Here is a 17,066-nt window from a genome sequence, read left to right on the forward strand (position 1 = left end):
AAGAAATGTGCACACATTTTTACCAGAGATATACACTAGAATGTTCAAAGCAGTACTGCTCACAATGGTTAAAACCTGGAGACAGCATAAATGCCTCTCTGCGGTGGAATGGATAAATTATGGTATTGTCATACCGTAGAACACTATTCTGCAAAGAAACAGCAATCAATAGCTATAAACAAATTAATTTCCCAAACAAAGACTGAGTGAAAGGAGTCAGACACAAGAGCAAACACTGTACTGTTCTGTTTAAGGCAGGGCAAGCTATCGAGTCAGAAGTCAGGACCGTGGTTATCCTTGGAGGGGTGGCGGCAGGGAAGCAGAGAAGTAGCACCAGGAAGGTCACGGGAGCAGATGTTTTAGCTTTCATTTGGGTTCGAGTGACACTGGTGTGTTCACACTGGGAAAATTCATCAAGATGTACACACTGGACCTTGGTGGTCTAGTGGTTAAGACTCTGCGCTTCCAATGCAGGGGGCGTGGGTTTGATCCATGGTTGGGGAAATAAGATCCCACATGCTGCTCAGTGAAGCCCAAAGATTAGGAAAAAAAAAAAAGGTGTACACTTCTGATTTATATACTTTACTGTACATGTGCTATATTCATAAAACTTACACATTTTCTGAAATCTGTCATTCAGAGACAACTATTGTTAACATTTTGGTATGTAATCTTTCAAATTTCCTGGGTTCTTTTCAATCATCAGAGAGAATAATACAAACTCTTCAATATTCAACAATAGTTACTGGCCATCTCCTATGTGCCAGGGATTCAGGATACAAAGATTGACAAGATAAGATCCCATCCTTGATGATCAAACCCTAATTGGAGAAGTAGATGTAAAAGCTGTATCAACTAAAATAATGCTGGCCAGGGAGAAGGGTTACAACACAGCTGTAAAAAAGGGCTAGGATAGTGCTTTCAGAAATGTGCCCCTTTTCCAGGAAGGCCTCACACGAAATGAACAGTTTTCCAAACTGACCTAGGTTACGGGGGAGACCCATCACTGCAGATATAACAGCATGAATGACCTGCGAGCCACACTGGTCAGTTTAGATAGAGCGTATGATATGAACTATGCGGAGCAGCAAGAGGTAAGTTTAGCACCAGTAAGATTCAGTAAGAGGCTTATGTCAAACAAAGAAGTCTGAGTTTTATTCCACTGGCCTCTGCCACAACTCATCACTCTCTCTTCCTTAATACACTTAGCTTCAGGACACCTGACTCCTGGCTCTCTTCCTGCGTCACTAACTTGCTCCTTCTCAGTCTCCGTGGCTGGCTTCTGCTCCTGCCCCAACCTCAAGGTTGGAATGCCCCAGGGCTTAGTCCTCTGGCCTCTTCTCTCATCTGCTTAGATTCATTCCCTGTAATGACCTTTTAAAGCTTGGATTTCTCTCCCAAACTCCAGACTTTTTCATCCAAATACCCAACTGACATCTCCACTTGGATGTCCAAGAGGCACCTCCAAGGTACCAGGCCCAAAGAGGTCTACTGCTTTCCCCTCACAAGCTTCTCCATCCCAGCTGATGGCAACTCCATCCTTTGGGTTGCCCAGGCTCAAAATTTTGAAGATGTCCTTGGCTCCTCTTCCTCTCCCTTGCCTTAGCCAGTCTGTCAGGAAACAGCTGTTAGCTCTACTATCAGAAACATGTCCTGAGTCTGAACATTTCTCATCGTCTCCATTGCTATCTCACCCAGGGTGTCCCCATCCTTCTCTTGATGATTTAATTTCTTCCCCTGTTACAGTCTACTCTGAAAACAGCAGTCAAAGTGAGTCTTTTAAAACGTGATTCAAATCAAGTCCCTGTACTCAACACCCCACAATGAATCCATTTCACTAGGGGTAAAAGCCCAAGCCTTGCATTAGCTAGATATGGTTCTCATCTCCAACCGCTACTTCCATTTCCAATTTAAAATCCGTGACAGTATCTCCTACTAACTTCCCCTGGCTCATGGTTCTGGCCACTCTCGCTTCCATAAACATGCCAAGCATGCTCTTTAGTCTTAGGACTTTGCCACTAGCTGTTTAGTCTGTCATGTTCCTTCTCCAGACAGCTACATCACCAACTTCACTTCTTCGCTTGAATGTCACCTTCACAATGAAGCCTACTTTTAACTACCTAGTTTGAAAATTCAATATCCCCAGCCCCTACAATCTAGAATCTTTTTTTAAAATTATTTACTTTGGCTGTAGTGGGTCTTAGTTGCATCATGTGAGATCTAGTTCTCTGACCAGGAATCGAATCCAAGTACCCTACAATGGGAGTATAGAGTCTTCCCACCAGGGAAGACCACCAGGGAAGTCCCTTGAACCCTTTGAACCCACTCTGCTTTCCCTTTTTTCCCACAGCACCAATCAATTTCTAACATATTTTGTTTTATTATGTCTGTTGCTTATTGTCCCTTTCTCTCCACTAGATGGTAAAGGCAGAGTCTTGGTTTTTTTCTGTAAATTGTTTTGCTCACCTGGAACAGTGCCTGAAACACAGAAGGCACTCACTATTTGTTGAATGAATGAATGGTGGACTGGATCCATAAGAAGGACATTGGCTTTTTCTTGCAATTTCCTTTCTGATTATTAAAGTATATACAGTAGAAACTTTGGAACGTGCTGAAAACCATAAAGAATAAAAGAACCCATCCAGAGATGAAAACTGTTAATACTTTAATGCATTCTCTCTCCAATTATTTTTCCATGAAGATTTGACTTTACATAATTGCCATCATTGGAGAAGGAAATGGCAACCCACTCCAGTACTCTTGCCTGGAAAATCCCATGGATGGAGTAGCCTGGTGGGCTGCCAGCACATGGGGTCGTGAAGAGTCGGACACAACTGAGTGACTTCACTTTCACTTTTCACTTTCATGCATTGGAGAAGGAAATGGCAATCCACTCCACTGTTCTTGCCTGGAGAATCCCAGGGACATAGGAGCCTGGTGGGCTGCTGTCTATGGGGTCGCACAGAGTCGGACATGACTGAAGTGACTTAGCAGCAGCAGCTGCCGTCATTGGAGAAGGACATGGCAACCCACTCCAGTATTCTTGCCTAGAGAATCCCATGGACAGAGGAGCCTGGTGGGCTGCCGTCTATGGGGTCACACAGAGTCGGATACAACTGAGGTGACTTAGCATGCATGCATGCATTGAAGAAGGAAATGGCAACCCACTCCAGTATTCTTGCCTAGAGAATCCCAGGGATGGAGGGGCCTGGTGGGCTGCCATCTGTGGGGTCACATAGAGTCAGACACAACTGAAGTGACTTAGCAGCAGCAGCTGCCATCATATTAAGGGTAACTTTAGTATCATATTAAGGGTAACTTTAGTATGACTGAAATGTTTTAGGTAGGGAAGGCAAGAAGATTATTCTTTAGATGGGTGAGAGAGCAGAGTCCAGTATAAGAAAACTTGACATGAACTCTAAATGGATGGAGAGGAGAGAAACATGAAGCAGCACACCATCAGAAAGAACTTTTCAATACTTTAGGTGAGAAATGATGAAGGTCTAGACGAGGCAATGGCTGGGATCATTCTGATATAAGTATATGACAAGTTATGATTAAAGTTAGACCAAAGCATTAAACAGTGCTTTAAAAATACACCTAGTCAAGTATCCTTTTCAACTTTCTTTTGAAAACTGGCATTTTAATACCAGTGAGGAGGGATTAAGATGGGTACTCTTTGGGAAGGGGTTTCACTTTTTTTTTGGCCATATGGCATGTTGGTGGGCTCTTAGTTCCCTACCAGGAATCAAACCTGAGCCTCCTGCATTGGAAACTTGGAGTCTTCACCACTGGACGGCCAGGGAAGTCCCAGGCACTCTTGATATTAATCAGAATGAGTAACAATAGTACAACCCTTTTGGAGAGAATTTTAGCAATCTGCATCAAGGGCTTTAACATCTTAAAATATTTAAAAATATTCCATTTGACTTCATAACTCCATTCCTTAGAATCTGAACAACGTATTGAAAAAGTTTCATATACAATGATGTTCAATTCAAAACAGCTTTCTAATAATCAAAAGTAGAAAAACAAATGATCGATCAGTTAAGCAAACTATAATTTTATGTAATTATATAAAAAGCTATTAAAATGTAAATATTAAAAGGATCCATAATAATGTAAAAATTGCTTAAAATGTGTTCCATAAGCATAATGCAAGACTATTTCAGGTTTGATTAACTTAATTAAAAGAAAGACACCTACCAAAAAGAAATAGTTTATGAGATCAGCCAACAAATTAATAGTTATCTTTCTATAGTAAGACTTGGATGATATATCTATCATTCATTCATTCTTTTAAATGACTTTTTCTGAATTTCCTCATTATGCCGCAAGAGTGTATTTCACTTAGAGTGGAATCTATCACTTCAGATGTGTGGACTTAAAGCTCCAAAACCCAGTTTGAGCAGAGTAGCAATACTCACCAGGGCTGACACTAGCAGATGGGAGAGAAGAACTACAAGAAGGGTGTACCACTTCTTTTTCTCACAGCCATCGAAAAACACGATGCCCCAGAACACGTGCAGCAGTGTGATCACCAGCGTCATGAAAGCTGGAAGACAGGCAACCGTTAGTGCCCAGTCGCAGGTCAGCAGACCCCAAAGTCCACTGAACACGTCCCTGGATGCCGGCTCTTGGGGTGCACCGCACTACTGTGAGGGTTCACCCACAACTGATGGAGGACCCTGACACAACATTTGCTTGAACGGTAATTCTGAAAGCAGCATTTCTGAACCAGGGGCCAGCTCTGCAGGAGCTTCTCACCTAGAATGTGAACCAGTGAAACAAAAAGTCAACCTGGATCTGGCTTTCCAGGAGTTTCTCTTAGGAACAAAATAAAATTACTCTGATATATAATCAGCTTTTCCAAGTTGGCCTTCTACACTAATCAAGAAACTTTTTTTTTTTTTGGCCACACACACAGCAAGGTGTGTGGGATCTTAGTTCCCTGACCAGGGATTGAATCCATGCCCCCTGCACTGGAAGCTCAGAAGGAGTCTTTACCACTGGACAGCCAGTGAGGTCCCCAAGAAACTTTTCTAAATTAAAACAAGTGTCTTTGATTTAAACAAGTCTTCTCATTAAAGTGGAATTGCTCCTTGGATCTTTTTTTAAGGCCAGTGGGAGAATAAAAATATTAGAAATTGCAATAATCATCCAAGATTCTTCTTAAGCAATGGAAACTGAATCCGATCAGTACACACAGGTTTTTCTATGGAACACTGTGTGTGTGCATGCACGTATGTGTGTGTCCTACATCCTGGAGATTTTTTACTAAAATGAGCAAGTTTCAGGAACATCTAGTGGTGAGGACTTGGCCATCTAGTGGTGAGGACTCTCTGTTCTCACTGCCGAGGGATGGGGTTGGATCCCTTGTTGGAGAACTAAAATTCCACAAGCCATGAGGCATGGCCAAAAAAAGAGAGAAAGCAAGTTCCGCATACTCTGAAAGCTTCAACGTGGGGAGAGAAAAGGCACACAGATTTCTCATTTCCACCATTAACACCCGCTATCCTGGCAAAAAGTCAAGTCTGACTGTTCTCCTTCACACTATTGGTAATTCTCCCTTGGCATCTGCGGAGGATAAGGTCCAGGAACCCCCACAGATACCAAGCTTGGCAGATGCTCAAGTCCCTTATATAAAATGGCATAATATTTACACCTAACCTATATACTGGCCTCCCTGGTGGCTCAAATGGTAAAAAATCCTCGTGTAATGCGAGAGACCCAGGCTCAATCTGTAGGTCAAGAAGATCCCTTAGAGAAGGGCATGACAACCCACTCCAGTATTCTTGCCTGGAGAATCCCATGGACAGAATAGCCTGGTGGACCACAACCATAAGGTCACAAAGAATTGGATACGACTCAGTGACTAACGTACATACAACCCATGCACAACATACCCTCCACCCCCACTGTTTACCTTAAATTATCTCTCGATTACCTATAATACCTAATGTAATGCAAATGTTATGAAAACAGTTGTAAACATAGTGTAAATTCTATGTAAATAGTTGCCAAGTCAGGCAAATACAAGTTTTGCTTTGGGGAATTTTCCGGAATTTCCCTTTCCTGAACATTTTTAATCCGTCATTGGTTAAATCTGAATGCAAAACCCAAAGATATGGAGGGCTGACTCTGAAGCAATATTCTGAAACAATCAGTCTGTTTTTTTTTTAATTTAACTTACTTATTTGGCTGCAATGAGTCTTAGTGTGGCAAGGATCTAATTCCTTGATCAGGAATAAAACCTGGGCCCCCTGAATTAGAAGCAGTGATTCTTAGCCACTGGACCACCAGGGAAGTCCCAGCAGTTTGTTTTTGAATCAACAGACCACTAGCCTTTGAGCATTTGTAATAACAAAAAATGTCCATCATTACCAGAATGAATAAACTGTGGTGTATTCACACCATGGAATACTTACATGTTCTATAATGGTCTCAAGAAAATAATGTTGAGTGGGAGAAAAGCATATTGTGAGAAAACGCCCATATTTCAGTTATACGAAGTCAAAAAGCAAATTATTACAGAGACATAACTGTTGAGGTTGGAGGAAAGCAATCTGTTACATCTAGTGACAGCGTTTCAGCGAACAATGATAAATACTTTATAGGAGAAGGGGGATTTAAAAAAAACAACAACTCTGGAACAATAGCAGACTAAACTAAAGTGATTTATTCTAATCCCACTGATGATCCTTGAAAGGGCAGTTTCCCTGAAGATAGATGCCTGGTTGTGTGACAGTGCATAGAGCTGAGACAACTGGAAACACCCAGTAGTTCATTTTATGTCAGGAAAGACCAGACTAGAAACTGTGATTCACAGACACAGATGTTCACACTCTAAGGCTTTTCTAAAGCCTACATGTCAATCAAGTGTCAAGAGAAAGCAATGATACCACTAATGTGTCATCTGTTCAGCTATGTGAAAGGAAGATCAAAATGGAGTCAGTATTGCTAATAGAACTCTCTAAATAGAGCCAGGAGGCCATTAAGGAAGTGTGACTTAGGCATAGCTTAGCTGAGATGGAATCTGATATTTTTACCTGATGAAGTCATAAACCTGCCAGAAACTCAAGACACTTCTAAAACACTTACCCTAAAAATAACTCATGAGAGTCTACCCACTTAATGGACCACTACCCTAAAATATGTGATTCCTTAAGGCCAAATATTTTCTGAGTTATGTTGATCACAATTCTTACCACGAAACTTTTAACAACCTCATAGCCTTTGTCTTCATAAGGCCCCGACTCTATTTCTTCCGTGGAACTTTCTTTCAAGACTACCCATTCTTGTAGGACTACAAATCTGGGTCTTCCAACTTGCAATTCTTAAGACTCCAAAACACTCTTCTTATTTGCAGCCTCCTGCATTATCTTATTTGACAGCTCTACTTGCTCTTTCCTCTATGCATGACCATGAATATTGAAACCAGCCACTCATCCTCCTAGGGTCAAGTCTGAGAGTTCAGATACTTGGAAAACGCTCTTACTTATGGACTTTTTAGTTCATTCTCATCCAAAAGAGCATTACTCTGTTTCAGACAAGCATTCTCAAGGAATCAATAGCCTTGAACATTCTTCCAAATTCTGGGTGGGTATTTCTGTATGCAAGGCTCTTTCCAGATAAAAATTCTCTCTGATGGACTGACTCTGTCTCTAAAGTAAAGTCCAAGCATCTTATCCAAGGCCCTCTGCAACCTAGACCCAAAACTGCTAGCCCCTACTCATCTTCAAACACATCCTACTTGGTAGGAAACCAGAAGTCCTACATATACTCTGTCTATGCCTCTCTGTTCTCATTTTTTTAATTGACTGTCGCTTTCGCCTGAATCCTCTACCCCTCGCCACCACCCTGCCCTTTTCAACCCACCCAAATCTTACTTCTATTTAACACCTAGCTCACTGCCATCCCCTTAATGACTTCGTCCTGATGCCTCCTCTGTTTTTGCACTCCACACACAGTTACTGAGTGCCTAGAGAGTCTGGCCGGGGACGATGCCTATGGCTCTAGAGCCGCACAGCCCTCAGCTGGGATCCCGGCCCCGCAGTGTTTGGGCGCGTGATCCAGCTCCTCTGAGCTTGTGTCCTTTATTTCCAAAATGCAAATAATGCCCCTGGCTGTTGTGTAGGGAAGAACAGTGCTTTGCAAATCGTCGTTTTTCAATAAATGACAATTACTATGTGCTATGGTGTCTAGATTCAAAGATGAATATAAGCCAGGACCTTCAATTTAGTGAGTTGCACTAACAGGTTGGAAAGTGAAGCAAAGCAGCAAGCAATTATCACACATATCCAAGATTCCTGGGTACCTGACTATGTTTTAAAATGTATTCTCAGACTGTCTTGGTGGTCCAATGGTAAAGATCCTGCCTGCCAACTCAGGGGACATGGGTTTGATCCCATGTGGAAGATTCCACATGCTGTGGAGCAACTAAGTCATGCGCTGCAGCTACTGAAGTCTGTGCACTCTAAAGCCTGTGCTCCAGAACAAGAGTGGCCACCAGAACGAGAGGCCTGAGCACCACAGGAAGAGCAGCCCCCAATCTCGCTGCAACTAGAGAAAGCCCGAGCACAGCCACAAAGACCCAGCACAGCCAAAAATAAATAAATAAACAGAGCCCTTTAAATACGCACTCCTTCACTCCTGTAGATTTCTTCTTCATCTGACACTGGAGTATTATGCTTACATTTACTTTCTTCCCTCCTCTTTTATTAATCCATACAAAGATTTATTAGCACCCACTATGGGCCAGGCTTCCCTGGTGACTCAGATGGTAAAGAATCTGCCTGCAATGCAGGAGACCTGGGTTCGATCCCTGGGTTGGGAAGACCCGCTGGAGGAAGGAATGGCAACCCACTCCAGTATTCCTGCTTGGAGAATTCCATGAACAGAAGAGCCTGGAGGGCTACAGTCCATGGGGTCGCAGAGAGTCAGACTAAGCACATAGCCGGGCAATAGGGCTATCCCAGAGAACAAAACACAGTCCCAAGGAACTTCCTTCTCAGAAAAGAAGCCCATCTTTTCAGTTTACTATATTTGATTAACATAATACCTAAACGGGATCTCTCAGAGATTTATTAAAACGCTGTGTATTCCTATTTGACTGCTTATTTATTTAGCTAGCACTAGTTCCAAATCAGAAAAGGAGTACATCAAGGTTTTATATTGTTACCGTGCTTATTTAACTTATATGCAGGGTACCTCATGAAAAATGCTGGACTGGATGAAGCACAAGCTGGAATCAAGATTGCTGGGAGAAATATCAATAAGCTCAGATATGCAGATGACACCACCCTTACGGCAGAAAGCAAAGAAGAACTGAAGAGCCTCTTGATGAGAGTGAAAGGAGAGTGAAAAAGTTGGCTTAAAGCTCAACATTCAGAAAACTAAGATCACGGCATCTGGTCCCATCACTTCATGGTAAATAGATGGAGAAACAGTGACAGACTTTATTTTTGGAGCCAGACAGGGAAACAGTGGAAACAATGGCAGACTTTATGTTGGGGGGCTCCAAAATCACTGCAGATGGTGACTGCAGCCATGAAAGTAAAAGATCCTTGCTCCTTGGAAGGAAAGTTATGACCAACCTAGACAGCATATTCAAAAGCAGAGACATTACTTTGCCAACAAAGGTCCATCTAGTCAAAGCTATAGTTTTTCCAGTAGTCATGTATGGATGTGAGAATTGGACCATAAAGAAAGATGAGCGCCGAAGAATTGATGCTTTTGAACTGTGGTGTTGGAGAAGACTCTTGAGAGTCCCTTGGACTGCAAGGAGATCCAACCAGTCCATCCTAAAGGAAATCAGTCCTGAATATTCATTGGAAGGACTGATGCTGAAGCTGAAACTCCAATACTTTGGCCACCTGATGCGAAGAACTGACTCATTGGAAAAGACCCTGATGCTGGGAAAGACTGAAGGCAGGAAGAGAAGGGGATGACAGAGGATGAGATGGTTGGATGGCATCACTGACTCAATGGACATGAGTTTGAGTAAACTCTGGGAGCTGGTGATGGACAAAGAGGCCTGGTGTGCTGCAGTCCATGGGGTCGCAAAGAGTCGGACACGACTGAGCGACTGAACTGAACTGAATTTCTGTTATTAGGTGGCTTCTATGGTCATAAGCTTTTACTGTTACAAAGTGCTGCTTAGATTATGGGATTTGTTTTTCCTAATTGATTAGAGGTCTAACAGAAACTGAGACCTGAATATCTAAAATGATTCTGTCATATACACGTAGCTAGAGCTATATACACACTATTTTGATACTTCTCTCTGGTAAATGGAATTAACTACAATTAGAAATGAAGATTTGTTAATAGTATCACTAAGGTACTATCTTTGTCATGTTCCTAAAGATACAAAATTCTAAAAGTCCTTCAATGAATTAATGAATCTAATTCTAAAATTTAGCTTTTTTTTTTTTTTGCCTTACCACATGGCATGCAGGATCTTAGTTCCCCAACTAGGGACTCAATCCAGGAACCCTGCATTGGAAGCTCAGAGTACTAACCACTGGACCACCAGGGAATTCCCATTGCTTTGTTCTAATACTCTTAAAAGTTAAAAAAAAAATTCAAGACTTTCCTGGTGGTCCAGTGGCTAAGACTATGTGCTCCCAATGCAGGGGGCCCCAGGTTCAATCCCTGATCAGGGAACTAGATCCCACATGCCACCGCTAAAGGTTCTGATGCCACAATGAAGACTGAAGCTCTTGAGTGCTGCAAATAAGACCTGGTACAGCCACATTAAATAAAATATTTTTTTAAAAGAGAAAAAATACTTTTCTAAGTTAACTATAAGAATATCAAAATTATCTGCTTTTATAATCCATATTAATAAAAAGAGCTTCCATAATTTCTAATATTTGGGAACATCAATCAGAAAGCTGAAGAGTGCTAAGAAGTATTGCATATCTGTTTGTGAAACTATAGCTTTCTAGTTTTATTATTTTTTTTTTTAGCTTTCTAGTTTGATAATGGACTTCCTTTTCTATTAATCTTTTACACATTCTCTTGGTAGAGAATGTTTCAATCCAACCTATTTCTAAAGAAAATGTTTCAGTGTTATCTCTAAGAGGCTACATTTACTATTTGGTTCATCAATCCTTGCTGAATACAGCCTAAGTGTTCCAGCACACAAACTCATAACTATCTTCATTTTCACGCTTGTCCCTCTCTCCCGCATTCCCAGTATCTACTTTCCTGTCCTTACAGACAACAGCCTAATATAGCTATTGATTCTAATACTGAGTCCAGCCAGCATGGAAACAGCTACCTGGCTTCCCCTGCCAACTTCAGAGAATGTCTATAACCAGGCTAGAGAACGCCACAGGCTGCTGCTGCTGGGTGGTGGCAACAACAGGCAGAGGAGGACTTCCCAAAGCCAAGGCTCAAACTCAGCTGCCCAGAGCCAAGATGTGATTACCAAAGGGCTCCTAATTTCTCTTCCCCAGTAACAGAAGGGTCTGGGGCATCAGGGTCCTGCAAAGTGACAGCCTCTCCTCTTTCCCTCCTGGTTGCAGAAACTCACCAGATCCTGGAGAGATCTCCAGTGACCTAGCCCAAGTCAGGCCCCAGAACGCAACTGCTGCTGCTGCTGCTGCTAAGTCGCTTCAGTCGTGTCTGACTCTGTGCGACCTCATAGACGGCAGCCCATCAGGCTCCCCCGTCCCTGGGATTCTCCAGGCAAGAACACTGGAGTGGGTTGCCATTTCCTTCTCCAACGCATGAAAGTGAAAAGTGAAAGTGAAGTCACTCAGTCGTGCCCGACTCTTAGTGACCCCATGGACTGCAGCCTACCAGGCTCCTTCGTCCATGGGATTTTCCAGGCAAGAGTACTGGAGTGGGCTGCCATACGCAACTAGTGCTTTTGAAGATGCTTTTCCTATAATAAGGATTTAACTTTACATTTTTGCTTTAAAAACTGTAACAGAATTCTGTCACCTAGTTTATTGTAATATAGATGTACATTTATTACTAACCAAGTAACATTCTCCCACATTAAAATAAGACATTTTTAATGCCATCTCATATAGCCATAAGATAGGCATAGTACTAGCCCTTAATACCAACCAGATCAAAAAGAAAATGTCCTGAAAGCAATCTGAATATAAACAAATATAACACTATGAAATATCATTTCAGATTTATGAAAATGCTCCTGAAGGACATTCATGAGCTGAACAGACTGCCAAGGAAACAATGTTATGCTGACAAGCCCCAGAGCAGATGGTGGCAAATGATGAAATTCTCTCCTCCAATCAGTGTGGAGAGTCAGCGTTGGGAAGCCCCTTAAATGCTGTCTGGTCCAGTCCCCTGTGCAATGAAAAAGCAGATCCCACACAGGGTCCACTTCCAATTACTCCCAGTTTAGGAGCTTATTTCATCACAACAGTCACTATGGGAAAGTCCCTTCTCAAACCAAACCCAAATCTGGCCTTCTAATTTGGTGATTCTCAAGTGGGGTGATTTTGCCCCCAGAGGTCACCTGTCAATGCCTGTAGACATTTTTGGTTGCCACACTGTAGGTGGGGTACTTCTGGCTTCTAGTAAATAGAAGCCAGGGATGCTGTTGAACATCCTACAATACACAAGACAGCCCCCACCTCCCGCTCCAACAAAGAACTCCAAAGGCCAACAGTAACAAGGCTGAGAAACCTTTTACCAGCTCCTGCTTATTAAGACGCCTAGGAAGGCTCTTTGAAGAACCAAAAGTCAACTCTTTTTTTCCATATGTGGTACATTAAAAATACCTGAAATGCCCTGTTATAGCTCAACTATTGTCACAAAAATGCTGCATAAGAAACCACACCAAACTCACTGGCCAGAGCTGCCACTGGGCACATAGGGTGTAAGGTAGTGCTTATAGGAACCTGGGGTACAAGTTTCTAATTCAGTGTGTGTGGGCTCTCAGGCTTCTCTTATTAATACTTTGCATGTTGTAAAGCAATTATCCTTTGATTAAAAATGAACTAATTTAAAAAATACTCTGTATGACTGCTTCACTGACTTCATAAAATTAACTAGAACCTTCCCACATCTGATACTGCCCTGGAATGGCTGCAGGTTTATCTTACCCACCATCAGGTTCATCTTTTCTTAAAATGCTTGCTCCAAACCAGCTCTCAAAGCAAAACCAAGCCCGTTAAGAACCTGGATGGAGATTTAAATGGAAGTTAGAGGTAACATTTGCAGTTGGATTAGATGTGACTTAACGAAAAAGCAGAAGAATCAGGATTACTCCAAGCTTTTGGGCCTGAGCAACAGGAAGGATGGAAGTGCTTCAGCTGAGATGAGGGAGACCACAGAGGTACCCCACTCTGAAGATGCTGTCCCTCTATCTTCTGTCCTCCAGAAATGCTGGTAGGTCTAGGATATTGTAAATCATCGTTTTGGTGAATGTAAGGAGAAAGTCCCCTGAGAAATGGAAAAACAACCTACGATTTGAAACAAGGCACTTCAATCTCAAGACAGAAACATTCAAGAAGATCTTTGTAAATGAAAATTTTCAAGTAAATGTTTGGCCAAGAACTTGAGAATGAAAAAGATGGTAAAATCTGATAGCTCCGTCTCTTAAAAAAAACCTCAAGCTTGATTAATCCCTTAAAAGAACCATGAAGATTTCCAAACATCTATGCATGTAAGCAAAGTGGTTTGGGGAAACTGAGCTAAAACCTGTTCCAGGAATAGTGTTGGAAAACCTCAGATAACACCAATGAGACGTGTTGCAACGTGAACGATTCCCTCAGAAACTGAGCCATGCAGCCAGCCCGAGGGGAACACGGTGGTTCTCCCTAGCAGAGCAGGGGAGAGGGAGAAGATGAACTGGTAGAAGCGGTCCCAGTGCTGATGAGACGCCTTGGTGAGACGTGAGCACAGCGCAGGTCAGTAAATGCCAGGGGCCCAGCCATGGAGCTGCAGAGGATCAGCCGAGGTTCCTGAGGAAGGCCAGGCTCACCAAGCTGAAGACAGGATTTTTTTTTCTCCTTGCGAATTATTAATACTGGGTGTCATGGGTAAATTAATATTCCTATAGAACTAAATGAAGGAAGATACTATGCTGAATGATATTTTAAAAAAAGACTACTTTTTCCCAATGCAAATCATCATGGCTATGAAAAAAAACTCTGTAAGATTCATTGAAAAAAAAAGACACTAAACACACACACCATATAAATAAAAACCACCACCAAATGTTAAAGGCAGCAGTAGATAAAGAAAATAAGGACCAATTCACATGTGAGGATGACACAGGCCTCGGACTTCTCTGGTGGCCCAGGGGCTAAGATTCCCAATGCGAAGGGCCAAGGTTCAATCCCTGGTCAGGGAACTAGATCCCACATGCTGCCCACTAAAGATCCTGGCATGCTGCACAGAAGACTGAAGATCCTACACGCCACGACTAAGACCAGACACAGCCAAACAGATAAATAAAAGATGATATAAGGCCTGGAGAGAGAGAAGCATGAGGCCTCAGGCTGCCTAAGCTGCAAAAGGGTCAGCAGGGCCTCTTCACCCAGCCACGGGAGCAAGGAGACGTCAGTGTCTCAGAAGGTTACCTGGAACACATGTGGAAGAGCCCCAGCCCGTGGCATTCTTTCAGCCACTCTCTGACGCAATTCACTGAACTGCCTGCTGCCTGCCTAGAGACGGCCACCCGGGCTCTGCACACTTGATAATGTACCGCAGGCCACGGCTCAGGGAGAGGAAATTTACAAAGTATAACCTTAACATTTTCAGTTATTTGAGCAACTTGAAGGAAAGACTATTACACTACTGATGTAAAGAAAGCATAGAATGAAATACAAAGAATACATCTTTGGTGACAAAGCCAATGACAATATATGAAGTATCCTTATGTCACCAGCAGAGATGGTTGGCATCACTTATTATAAGAATTAAGACTCTAACAAGTTCAGAGAAGGATAAGAATTGCAGATTAAGCTTTATGGTCAATTACTTTCTCTGTATCATTAACAATGTAATAGTTCCTCTACCACTTTGGAATTGGTAGTTATTAGAGATAGTTTTGCACACAAAGTGCTTTCAGTTAAAAGTCTAAACATTTAACAAACAAACACATTATAGAGATTATACTTAAAATACTGTGGGGGAAAAAAGTGAAATGAATAAAAAAAAAACTCAGTGGGTTTCAACAAGAAAGAGTAACTCTCCTGCTCACTGGTCTAGAGGATAACTGTGCTTTGGCTGATCAAGTTAGCCTGGGCTCAGCTGGACAGCTCTGTTGCTGGTACAGCTGGGTTGGCTTGTCACTCAGGCTGGGCCCAGGTCTGCTCTATACACGCTCATTCTGTGGTCCAGGCTAAGGAGGCATTAACTACAGGGCATGTTCTCTGGTCCATGACCAGATCCGAAGAGGGCAGAACCAACCATGCAAGTGCTTTTTAAGTCACTGACTTACACCCAGTTAGTGATTTACATTCACCATTTGGCCAATTTGTGTCCCAGGACTGAGGTCAAAGTCAGGGGTAGGCAAGCACATTCTAGTCATCGCAAGGCAATGGAAGGCTGCGGATGTGTAATGCTACTACAGCAGAATGACAAATTTGGACAAAAATGGAATCTCCCACACTCCCCTTACTTTCATTTTTCTTTAGCTCAATATTCCTCTGCCCTTCAATCATATAGCTTCTTGGTTTTTCACCATACGAATGATGCTCTTCTATACCAACTTTAGTGCTTCAGTATTCCTATTAAATCACAATGCTCAGAACTGAACACAAGGACTTCCCTGGTGGTCCAGTGGTTGAGAATCTGCCTGCCAATGCAGGAAACACAGGTTCAACCCCTGGTCTGGAAATATTACACACACAGAGTGGGGCAAATAAGGCCATGTGCCACCACTACTGAGCCCTAACTACTGAAGCTGGTGCTCTGCACAAGAGAAGCCACTGCAATGAGAAGCTCACACACCACAACTAGAGAGTAGCCGCCACTCGCCACTACGAGAGAAAGCCCATGTTCAGCAACGAGACCCAGCACAGCCAGAAATAAGCAAATATAGTTAAAGAAATTAAAAAGAGCTGAACACGATACTTCACATGCAATCTGACCCATACCGACCTCTCCAAATAAAAGGTTTAGTGGCTAAAAAGTTGAAAATCTCACCTAGACAAGAGCACTGCCAAGAAAATATAATGTAAATGAAATGGCTTAGGGAAGTTTTAAAAATAAAACATCAAATATTCTTACTGAGTAATAAATACATTTTTCTTCTAAATCATAAGGGAGCTGATTCAGAGTGATGAACCCAGATACCACATAAATCAGAGAAATTATCCTTTCTCTAAATGCTATGCTTCAAGAACCAAATTCTCTACACTTAGGCCATTTCATAGTTTATAAAGCACTTAAATATACACTCTCTAATTTAATTCTTTATAACCCAGAGCTAGGTATTATTTTTGCCTCTGATGAAACATGAGGACATTGAGGGTTGGGCGGAAGTCCAGTTCTTCTGTGCCCGTGAACAATGTCTTTCTTACCTCCAGGACTACTAGGAAGACTGCTTCCCTCTGCCTGGAACATTCCTTCCCAACAACCACCTTGCTCTGCCAGCCTACCTACTATTCATCCGTTAACTTTCTACTCGGATAGCACTTCCTCCATAAGCAATGCCTACCTTTCCTTTTTTTTTTCAAAAAATATTTATGAGTTCATCTAGAAACAAAGAACTCCACAAAGTGCTAAGGATACTGCAGGCAACAAGACAGAAAGTCTTTGCCCTTTTATGGCTGAGCACCCAGTTGGGGTGAAAGACACAAATGACTGAACAGCTGACTAATCAATTACAAATATGGTGAGTATCACAAAGGAGAAGTGCTGATACAATGAGTGGGTGAGAGCTGTTCTGTGTGCTCATGGCTCTTCCTCATCACAGTATTTATCACACTTTGTTATAACCAGTTGTGTCTTTATTCCCCACTGAGAGTGGAAAGTATAGACACTGACTGGGTCTTGAATAAAAATACTTAATTATTTATTGAATGAAAGATTAAATGATCAAATGGACTTGCCTAAAACACTAAATTAAT

The 17,066-nt window shown here is 42.2% G+C and overlaps 1 protein-coding gene across 4 annotated transcripts in view; it reads right to left on the minus strand.

Moving 5' to 3' along the window:
• The window catches only part of APH1B (aph-1 homolog B, gamma-secretase subunit), an 86,533-nt gene that overhangs the window by 52,298 nt on the left and 17,169 nt on the right, over positions 1–17,066 (minus strand). For all 4 annotated transcript variants that reach the window (XM_060417837.1, XM_042252362.1, XM_012181389.4 and 1 more), the window contains one exon: positions 4,428–4,555. In XM_060417837.1, the coding sequence (XP_060273820.1) occupies positions 4,428–4,555 (128 nt within the window). The remainder of the gene's footprint in view (positions 1–4,427; positions 4,556–17,066) is intronic.

Source organism: Ovis aries, chromosome 7 (genome assembly GCF_016772045.2).
Source record: "Ovis aries strain OAR_USU_Benz2616 breed Rambouillet chromosome 7, ARS-UI_Ramb_v3.0, whole genome shotgun sequence".
NCBI lineage: Eukaryota > Metazoa > Chordata > Mammalia > Artiodactyla > Bovidae > Ovis > Ovis aries.